Source organism: Myotis lucifugus, unplaced genomic scaffold (assembly GCF_000147115.1).
Source record: "Myotis lucifugus unplaced genomic scaffold, Myoluc2.0 scaffold_1634, whole genome shotgun sequence".
Taxonomy (NCBI): domain Eukaryota; kingdom Metazoa; phylum Chordata; class Mammalia; order Chiroptera; family Vespertilionidae; genus Myotis; species Myotis lucifugus.
The window spans coordinates 14,248-24,587 of record NW_005872682.1 but is presented as its reverse complement, the minus strand read 5'-3'; the positions used below and the strand labels follow the sequence as shown (position 1 = coordinate 24,587).

At 51.0% G+C, this 10,340-nt stretch overlaps 3 protein-coding genes and 3 non-coding genes across 8 annotated transcripts in view; all 6 read right to left on the bottom strand.

The window, feature by feature from the left end:
* The window catches only part of LOC102418972 (Friend virus susceptibility protein 1-like), a 46,787-nt gene that overhangs the window by 28,614 nt on the left and 7,833 nt on the right, over positions 1 to 10,340 (bottom strand). Inside the window, 1 exon segment of the mRNA XM_023748666.1 lies at positions 6,390 to 6,433. Coding sequence (XP_023604434.1) covers positions 6,390 to 6,433 — 44 coding nt within the window.
* On the bottom strand, positions 430 to 2,685 carry LOC111824465 (Friend virus susceptibility protein 1-like). The gene has a single exon (XM_023748667.1). It carries the CDS (start codon positions 2,025 to 2,027, stop codon positions 1,563 to 1,565), a length of 465 nt encoding a protein of 154 aa, XP_023604435.1. The 5' UTR covers positions 2,028 to 2,685; the 3' UTR covers positions 430 to 1,562.
* Positions 2,233 to 2,323, bottom strand: LOC111824466. Its single transcript, XR_002827543.1, has one exon. It is a non-coding gene; the product is annotated as a small nucleolar RNA SNORD88 (small nucleolar RNA).
* Positions 3,298 to 3,388, bottom strand: LOC111824470. The gene has a single exon (XR_002827547.1). It is a non-coding gene; the product is annotated as a small nucleolar RNA SNORD88 (small nucleolar RNA).
* Positions 6,483 to 6,573, bottom strand: LOC111824467. The gene has a single exon (XR_002827544.1). It is a non-coding gene; the product is annotated as a small nucleolar RNA SNORD88 (small nucleolar RNA).
* The window catches only part of LOC111824463 (syncytin-1-like), a 10,128-nt gene continuing 7,504 nt past the window's right edge, over positions 7,717 to 10,340 (bottom strand). For 2 of the 3 annotated variants that reach the window (XM_023748660.1, XM_023748663.1), the window contains exon 2: positions 7,717 to 10,145. In XM_023748660.1, the coding sequence (XP_023604428.1) occupies positions 8,126 to 9,889 (1,764 nt within the window). In that variant the 5' untranslated portion in view covers positions 9,890 to 10,145 and the 3' untranslated portion in view covers positions 7,717 to 8,125. Of the gene's footprint in view, positions 10,153 to 10,340 lie in introns of all 3 variants that reach the window. The other variant, XM_023748661.1, reaches the window with a different exon arrangement.

Below are 10,340 nucleotides of genomic sequence, written 5' to 3'. Positions count from 1 at the left end.
CAGACGCAGACCACAAGCACTCGTGGCCCGCCCAGTCGCTCCCATGCTAGGGATCCCGCAAGCCTCTCTTAAGCCAGCGTTCTCAGGACATTGAAGGTATCAGTAGAGTATAGCGTCTGGAAGGAGGGAGGAGATGGTGTTCTGAGAAAGAATTCAGCTCCTCTGGGAGGACAGGCTGTTGAATTGACTTGTCCAAATCATATTTTGCATCCATTTGACCAATTTTTTAAAAATATATATTTTTATAGATTTCAGAGAGGAAGGAAGAGGGAGGAATAGAAATGTCAATGATGAGAATCATTGATCGGCTGCCTCCTGCATGCCCCACACTGGGGATCAAGCCCACAACCTGGGCATGTGTCCTGACTGGGAATTGAACCTTGACTGCGTGGTTCAGTTAGAGCTCAACCACTGAGCCACGCCGGCAGGGCCATTTGACTAATCTTTATTAAATGATTCCCTGTACCCAGTGGGACTGCCTTCAGGGTGAGCAGCTTTGGGGGCTGGGTTCCTAAGGAGCCTGGGGACATCTGGGAGGCAGCTGGATGCCTCTATGATGAGCACACCCCGCCCTATGCTGCCTGCCTGGGCTTCGAGTTCCAGAGGCGCCTGGGGGACCTCGATGATGATGATGATGATGACGAAGATGCAGGGTGAGGAGGGGTGGCGCCTGGGAACGGGCGGGCAGAGCTCTCAAGAGGAGGGATGGTGGCAGGCAGAGGGCCGCCCAGGCACCGGCCTGGAGGGGGAGTTGGCCAGGAAGGCCATCAGGAGGTTGACGGGTGGCCAGGAGCCCAGCTCCTCCATTCAGATGCTTGTCTAGATTTGAGGTCAGAGGCAGGGGAGGTGAGGAGCCTTGCTGCCACGCCTCCTCTCTCTGCAGGAACGTCACCATCTCCCTCTTCTACCGCAACGACTCCACTGGCCTGCCCCTGAGCCTCAGCCTCCCCAGGTGCCCAGCCCCCTGCCCACTAGGCCGCTTCCGCCAGCTGACCGCCCCGGCCTGGCCTCCAGCTCACGGGGTCCCCTGCAATGGCACCCATGAGCCTACCACTCCCACGGGTGAGGCCCTTGGTGCTGGGGTGGGAATAGGAGGGTTCAAGTCCTGAGACTCACCCCTCATGTTCTCCTTGCAGCCACTGTGGTGCCCTTGTTGGCTGGGGCTGTGGCCATGCTGGCGGCGCTCTGCATAGGGCTGGGCCTGCTGGCCTGGAGACCCGGCTGCCTGCGGGCCTGGGGAGACCCTGTGTGAGCTGTGAAACTGGGCACCCCTTCCCCACTGCTGACCCTGGACCCCAACATGTGTGCTCACCTGCTGTACCAGCTTCCGTGACTTACTGTGTGCGCCTGTGCTTGGGGCAGTCCCTCACGGGACTTTTCATCTCCCCCCTCTCCGAGGGCCCAGCTCCTACCCTCAGGTCTTGATGGAGTAGGGGGGAGGCCGGTGCTGCTTTTCCTCCAGCCTTGAGGTTGGGAGGCTGTGGCTACGTGTGGCCTCCTTGATGGACTGGTGGACTGCTTGCCCACCTTCTCCTTGGACACGCCATGGCTCAGGAGCTAGCTCAGGGTCTCAGCCCTGAAATCGCCATCACCACCTTCAGCACTGTCATGTCCTTGAGTGGCAAGCTGACCAGCGACTGCTGCAAATGGGGCATGGCCTGGGTCAGCAGGTGCTGATGCAGGTTCTGTGTGAAGGGCATGTCCTCGGGTGTAGGCTTTGGTGCCTGCTCAGATGCAGGCTCATGGTAGATCCACTCCAGCATGCCCATCTGGCGCACCAGCAGGATGCACTGCCCCATGACGACACAGGACAGAGAGGGCATCCCAATGTGCAGGATGGACGGCCAGCACTGGCGCCAGGCCAGCAGCAGCCAGGTGAGTAGCGCCTTGCGGCTGCCCCACAAACGCTTGCAGAAGCAGTTGAAGATGGTGTCGCTGGTCAGGACACCCAGCAGTGCCAGCTCCTGGGAATTTAGGGCCAGGGCCAAGCCGCCTTGGTCATACACCTGCAGGATCGAGGCGATCATGTGCTCGTCGGGCTTCTACTTGAAGTGCTGTGCAATGGCCAGGAGCTCAGTGAATGTGTAGTAGCGGTGTGCCAGCCCCATCTTGTTCTCGGCCATGGTCACAGCTGCCCTGGAGGGAAAACAGCAGGAAGCCCAAGGGGTGCTACTAAAGGAGCTGCAGGCAGGGACACAGGGGCACCAGGTGTGAGAAACATCCCTGGAGCTGGGGCCCCTCAGACCCCTGGGTGTCAAAGGTCCCAGGGGGCACAGTGTCCTCATGAGAGGTCAGAGCCCAGTGCTAGACATCATAGGGGCCCCAAGCACAGCCCATCTAATCCCAACTGCTCCTGCATCTACCTCCTTACACATCCCCACCCGTCCCATCTCTGCACAGTGTCAGTCACATGATTCAGGAGTGGCATGGCAGTTTTGGGGGCTGCCCTCTCTGGGGGGCTCTGCTGTAATGCCAGGCCACAGCACCCACACAGGAACCTCCACCTCAGCCAGGCAGGCAAGTCACAGATGGGTCATTAGTGGGGATCAAAACCAACCTCTTTAGCCCTAGCAGGTTTGGCTCAGTGGTTAGTGTTGGCCCATGGACTGAAGAGTCCTGGATTTGAGTCTGGTCAAGGGCATGTACCTTGGTTGCAAGCTCAATTCCCAGTCCTGGTCAGGGTGCGTGTGGGAGACAACGAACTGATGTGTTCCTCCCTCTCCCTTCCACTCACTCTCTAAAAAAACACACCAAAAAACAAAAAACAAACCAATGGAAAAATACCCTTGGGTGAGGATTAACAACAGCAAAAGCCAACCTCCTTGGTTCTGCCGCCTTAGCTGCAGGGAAGAGGGAAACAGAGAGCACCCCTATCACCTCAATGTGCATGGAGGTTGCAGAAATAAGGCCCTTTCCCCTTTTCAAAAAGGAGATGGCGCGGGGAAATCAGTCTCTGTACATGCAGGTCCTCAGCTGTGGAACAGGAACAAGCACCCAGCTCTCTGGGCTCCTGAGGTCTGAAAGACCAAGTGCTGAGCACTGTGCATGCTCAGAGTGGGTGCTCAGCACCTCTCATTATACCAACATCATCACAATTTAGGTCTTTTTAACTAGAAATTTGTAACATTAGAAACATAACATGATTATTATGGAGTTAATAAGGTACTTCTGTTCTTACCAAGGATGGGAGGGGCTGTTGACTCCTGTAGGAACCACCTGCAGAAAGGAGTAGGGAGGGAAAGCAGTCAGCAGGGTGCAGGGCAACCACAGTCCCCCATGCATCCCTCCCCAGAGTCAGGGCCCCTCAGACCCCTGGGTGTCAAAGATCCCAGGGGGCACCGTGTCCTCAGGGGAGGTCAGAGCCCAGTGCTGGACATCAGGGGGACCCTAGTCGCCCTCTTCACCCAGGCCCCAGAGCCACTTGCCTACAGTCCTAAGGGGACAACACAGACAAGAACTCAAAATTCCAGACAGGAAAAACGACTAATACATGGCCCTGAGCTGCAACAAGGGAACCCCCATCGCCTGCCTTCTGACACTGTATCTCCTCACTGCCACCTCAGTGGCTTATCCCTGGGTGTCACTACTTGTATGACCTGCAGCAACTGACCTAAGCCCCACTGTTGAAAATGGGGATAGATTCGCCTTGCAGACAGGTTGTTGGCAGAATCCACTGAGATGAAGGAGGCATCAACTTGGCTCAGCTCTCAGGCCTGCTTTCCCACCCAGCTCCCCAAAGCCTCCAGCTCTGGGCCAGGCCTGCATCGCCATTCCTTGTTTCTTAACCTGGGGAAGCAGCTGTGAATCAGAGAAAAGTTAAATGCCTGCCATCAGGATCTGATGAGTTCTCAAAAGTACGGAAACAGGGCAAGCACTCCCTATTGTGAGCTACTTTAGCAAAAAGAAACCAAACCCTTAAATCCAAGTTTTTTGTAGAAATATGCTGTCCATTCGTATGCATAGATGCATGGTCCATGAACACAGGCAATAGAGTGGTGAGGGTCTGGGGGGACAGATGGACACGGGACAGGCTGGAGAGGATCAATGGGGAAAAATAGGGAACAGGTGTACTGGTTAATAATGCGGATTTTATAATCAAAACACGGCAATTTAATGTCCATCGCTAGCTACCCATCTTTCTGGTAATTTGTGGATACCATCCCAATAGAACCTTTCCTTGTTTTGAGACAAACCATTCAGAGACCCAATTTTCCACTTCTTCATATGTTTTGAAGTGCTGCTCAGAAAGTGCGTGTGCCATTGATGGGAACAAGTGGTAATATTAAGGAGCAAGATCTGGTGAATATGGTGGGTGGGTTAATACTTCCCAGGCAAGATCTTTTAACGGGTCTTTAACTGGTTTTAAAGTGTGTGAGGGTATGTCATCATGATAAGATCACTTTGCCGTATCTCTGGTCCATTCTGGTGGCTTTATGATCAAAGCGTGGTTCAAATTATTTGTTGCCGGTAGTGATCAATATTAACAGTTTCACCTGGTTCTAGCAGCTCATAATATACCACACCTTTCTGATCCCACCAAACACAGAGCATTGTTTCTTTATGAAGCAGTTTGGCCTTGCATCGATGTTGATGGTTGACCTGAATCAACCCATGATTTTGTGCATTTGGGATTCTCAAAATAAATCCACTTTTCACTGCCGGTCACAATTCAATGCAAAAGACTTTCTTTCTTGCTGCTGAAGCAGCATTTTACTGATGACTTTTCGGTTTTCCATTTGTCTTTCGTTCGGTTGATGTGGCACTCATTTTCCTTCCTTTAAATTCTTTCCCATTGCTTGTAAATGATCGGAAATTGTTTGCTGAGCAACATCTAATCTTTCTCCAAGTTATTTTTGAGTTTGACTCACATCTTCATCTAATAAGGCTTGTAAGTGTTGGTCTTCAAACTTTTTCAGTTGACCTGGATGTTCTTTGTCTTTTACATCGAAATCATCACTTTTAAAGCGTTTAAACCAGCATTCACAAGTATCTTGAGATGGAGCATGTTCACCATAAGCTGTCCAAAGTATATAACTTTCAGCAGCACTTTTCTTCAAAATAAAGTAATGAATTAAAACTTCCTGCAAATGCTTTTTTTTGGCATGAAATTCGACATTTTTAAGTGTAAAAATATTTATGATGTTAACACCTTCAGAAAATTTGACATGAAGTTTTGAAGCTTGCTGTGAATGCAAAATAGCATACGTATCAAATTGCACATATATTAACCTATGTGTAACTCCATCTATTGAAAAAAAACTGCATTAACCAGTACACCTGTATGTAATCCTTTCAACAATAATAAAAAAGACAGACACTCTCTCCCCTGCCCCCCCCCCCCCCACCTCTGTCCAGCTGGCACCTCCCTCCCTCCCCTCCATGCTTTCCCAGAAATTCCCCTCTCAGAGGGCCCTTAGGGTGAAGAGCATCAGCCCCTCAAAAGACAATTTGGGCCCAGCTGGTGTGGCTCAGTGGTTGAGTGCCAACCTATGAACCAGAAGGTCACAGTTGGATTCCTGATCACAGACACATGCCTGGTTTGTGGGCTTGAAACCCAGTGTGTGTGTGTGTGTGGGGGGGGGGGGGGGGGAGGGGGGGCGTGGGTGTGCTGGAGGCAGCCAATCAATGATCAATGATTTTCTCTCATTATCTCCTCCCTAAGGGCCTGCCAGCAAGTGTTGTAAGATCCAAGAACAGGGAACAGGGAACAGAGGGAAAGCCCTCCTAGAGCCTAGAACACTTGCTCCTCTTTGGGTAACCTGTATCCAGGCCCATTTTACGACTTAGGTCTTTGAAACACTTGTGAAATATCTGCCATGGTGCACTGTCATTTTAACAGCTGTGTGTCAGTAGAGGGCAACTTTATTAACTATAAGTTTATATGCACACAATTCATGGAAAGCTGTCTCAACTTGGCTGATATACTATATGCAGCCTAGAAACCAGTGACAGTATTAACTGCTAGCCACTGTTTCTTTTCTTCTAAGTCTGAAAATTGGACTTTTGATTAGTCCCCCCAAACCCAAAAATATATGTATATTTCTTCCTTTCACAGCCTGTGCGTTTCACTATATTCAACCTTCCTTTCAAAGGCAGGATATATCATGCCCTGCCTCCACCTCCCTCCCCTGCAACTATGAGACGACAACCTCTCTGCTCTTGATATGTTGTGTCAGATGCTAGACACAGAAACTGAGACTGAGGCTCAGCAGTACAATTACTTAACTGACACCTCAAACCCACCAATAGCAGAGCTGGGATTTGTATGTAAATACTGAGCATGACTGTTCACATATAAATTAGGTCCCAGAGATATCTGATGAGAAGTCACCAGAAATGCAGGTGTTTTAGACCTGGGTGGGTCAGGGAGTGGGAGCAAGGATTCTTACCAAGATGGGGTGGTGGTGGGTGGCCCCTCAGCTTGAAGAGACACCTGCAACAAGGAAGGACTTAGTGAGAGTATGTAAAGAAACAGTCTGGGGGGACCACTTGGACCCCCATGTGTTAAAGGTCCCAGGAGGCACTGTGTCCTCAGGGTTGATCGGAGCCCAGTGCTGAACATCATGGGAGCCCCAGTCCCTCGGCAACCAGGCCCCAAGACCACTCACCTTCAGGGATTGAGACCACACCAACAGCACTTAAGAGACTGGGAAACATTAGGGGTGACAATGGCATTGTCATTAAGTAGAAAATATTATTTCAGGAACGTTAAGTGGAAACTACTTTGGATGAAATGAATTTACTTTCGAAACACTAAGTGCCGAAAAAAATAACACTTAAGTGCAAATAACACAAACATGTCACTTGTTTCAAATATCAAGATTATGTGTATTTCCTATATGTTTGAATATTTCAATAATAAAAAGTAAAAAGTGTTTGCTCAGCCCTAACCAGTTTTGCTCAGTGGATAGAGCTGCGGCCTGCAGACTGAAGGGTCCCAGGTTCGATTCCGGTCAAGGGCATGTACCTTGGTTGCAGGCACATCCCCAGTAGGGGGTGTGCAGGAGGCAGCTGATCAATGTTTTTCCCTCATCGATGTTTCTAACTCTCTATCCCTCTCCTTTCCTCTCTGTAAAAAATGAAAGGGTGAGGGCTACGCCCTCCATCTTGCCGGGAATCCTCCATTTTGGGCAGCAGCCATGTGCTCAGCAAGGAGCTTCTTCCCGGAAGCCCAAACCTCTGCTAGCCACACCTAGGATTTCTTTAAACTAACCAATGATAATCAGGGGAAGTGCACGCCAGATACAACCACATCCTGTGTAACAAGACACTGACTTGCGCCTGGCCAATCGGCAGGGCCCACAGTCCTCTCTCCTCCCCTTACTATAAAACCCCTTTCCCCACAGAGCTGGCTCTCTCTGCCCCAGCCGCTGCAACGGCGAGTGAGTGAGTGAGTGAGTGAGTGTGTGTGTGTGGTGGTGGTGGGAGCGCAAGCTAGTTTGAATAAAGACTCTCTGCTTTTGCATTGGACTCGGTGCTCCCTGGTGGTCTTTTGGGGACCCTGAAATCTGGGCATAACAAAAAAAAAATCAATAAAACATAAAAAAAAAAGAAAAAGTGTTGCTCAGTAGTTGAGCATGCACTAATGAACCAGGAGGTGACCGCTCAATTCACTGGTCAAGGGCACATGCCTGGGTTGCGGACTAGATCCCCTGTAGGGGGCGCTCAGGAGTGTTACAGAACGAGTCCCCCAGAGACAGGCTACCGACTCATAGATGGTTTAAGCAAGCGTTTATTGATTACAGATCTGGATCTGGGCCCCTGCCGTAGCTGACACAGCAGCAGGCAATTGCCAGGCGGGCGAAAGGCGGAGGGGCCGTCCCTCCTTTTATCACCCTCCCGACCCTGGCTGATCTGTCCTATTCCTATTGGTTGGCTACTAAACTAACAGCCCGCCTCCGGGCGAGGGCCAGGCGGAATTCCTGCTAAAGCTATTCTTCTCCCTGACAGGCTTCTCTCAGCTTCCTTCTTTCCCCAGATGCCACCCTTATTTGGACTTGTTTTTCAAGTCTGGTTTTCCCCTAGGTCTGACTTAAGTTACAAGCTATGTTCAGTACTTTTCCACCCTGGTTGAGCCCCCCACCCTGCAATTTCTATCTCATTCCCTACTCCTCTTACGGGCGAATCAAACCTTTGATTCGCTCTTACTCTCCTCGACTATAGCAAGATTTTGGTACTGGATGCGGAGAGCAGGGATCTTAATATCCCGAGTCCTAGCTTGAATCATGTTAGCTATCGACCTAAAAATGCAGGGGGCTATAGTTAACATTAGTACAAGTCCAAGTAGTGACCCCAAAAGGGGAAGCAGATAGGGGAGGAGTCCGTTGAAGCTGCTCCATAAGGGGTTGTCGAACAGTTCTTTCCTCCTCTTGACTAGATCCTCCTGGAGCTTCTTGATCTTGTCTCGGACGATTCCCGATTTGTTGGCATAGAAGCAGCAGCGTTCCTGTACGGCTAAGCAGATCCCTCCCTGCTCTGCAGTGAGTAAGTCGAGCCCCCTCCGGTTCTGGAGGACGACTTCAGCTAGAGAGTCTATTTGGTCTTGGTCATTTATAGTTCCTGAGAGGGCTTGAACATCATCAATTAGCTGATTGGAAAGCTTGGTATAGGAGTGTACAGCTCCTCCTAGTCCTGCGGAGCCCGATGCCACAGCACCCGAAACTCCTAGGCCTAAGAGTAGGGGAATAAATTGGATAGCCCTTTTACTGCGTCCTGCTATGTAATCAAGACTAGGAAGGGGAACGGGCTCTTCACCTGGGATAATGTCTATATCGGGGAGGATAATAGCCTGTATGCATAATCCTGTCCAGTTGACAGGTAGGGCTGTGAAGGCCAGGCTACCCGCGCAAACAAAAACCTGCCCAGGGGCTGGGCAGAGGGGTGTGGAGTGGTTTGAGACCTGGGTGCACTCGGAGAAAGTCTGATACCCTACATCTAAGTCATAGCTATTGTTCTGGAACAGCCCCCTAAAACATGGGGAGGTACTGAACCCTACGGGCTGTATTCTGAAGGGAAGGGTGAGGCTGCAGCTTCCAGCCTCCTGTATGGAAGAATTCCCGGCGGGGAGGGCAAGGGGCATGGCTGTCCCAAGAGTCATACATAGCCAACAGTCTGCGGCCAGTGACGGGTTAGAGCCATTTAGAGCTCTGAGGGTAGCCTCTAAGATGTCGGAGGTCTGGGCATCTAGATCGATGTCCCTGGGCTTGCGGAGGGGTGGGTACAAGGAGTGAATCATCTGTTCTATCTGTTCTTGTACCTCAGCTTCTCTAACCCGATCAGTGGGTCCCCCCCCATCAGATACGTGGATTGGGGCACGAGGCGACCAGCAGCTAGCCTGGCCAAGATTGCCTCGGCAGGAGGCTTGAGCAAGTTTGGAGTACCCTTGGCTACTGCTAGTGTCCCAGTCCCCTCCGAAAGAACCAGAGTACGTCCTCTGCAGGATGGCAGTAAGATAGATTTTCCCATCTGTATGGGTGCACTGCTGGACCTCCCGGTAGCAAGTGGAATGCATTTTTGTGACCATCTGACAGTCGGAAGGGCACGGTCCGGGTTTGCCCTTCACTGGCAGTATGATTTTAGGTTTACTGACACATTTCCATCCCTGTTTAAATCCGCCCCCCTTCAAAGTCTCAAAAGTTAAGTAGGCTGTTTTACTGCCACAATCAGTTGTTTGGGAGTATTGGGATGGAGTCACTCCTGTACTCCCTCCCGTGCAGTCACAAGGGCTCCCATAAAGTGCCCGCACCAAGTCCTGTGTATTGGGTGGGGGCTCTAGCCCACCCTCTGAAGGGTGGGGCAGAGTCGCCAATAGTAGTAGTAAGGTTATTATTCCTTCCCCACCCGGGTTAACTTGACCTTGAGTGGGTCGTCGGTTGGGCTGATCTGCCATTTCTCCTGGTCCCCTGGTAGTTCTTCAGGTGTCTTTTTCAGCCGGGCGTGATGTATCCAGTGCTGCTTTCCAGCTACCTTGACGGCTGTAGGAGTACTGAGAACAACAATGAAGGGTCCTTCCCACCTCCGTTCTAACTGTCCAGGGTTTAATCTCTTGATCCAGGTTGGGCCACCGGAGTTCTGGATTGTGGATTTGCCTCTGGCCTTGGTTGGCGGACCAGCCTGTGGACCTCTTCCCTGGTCTGCTGTAACGCCTGTAGACTTAAGGAGGTTCCTGTTAGTTATTCCCCCTAGGATCTCCTCCCCTACGCGGGGCAGGACGGGAGGAGGTCTCCCAAACATTATTTCATAAGGGGTGAATTTTTCAAGGTAAGGGGTACATCGAGCCCGCAATAGGGCAAAGGGGAGGAGACTCACCCCATCACCGCCAGTTCTAAATTTTAACTTGG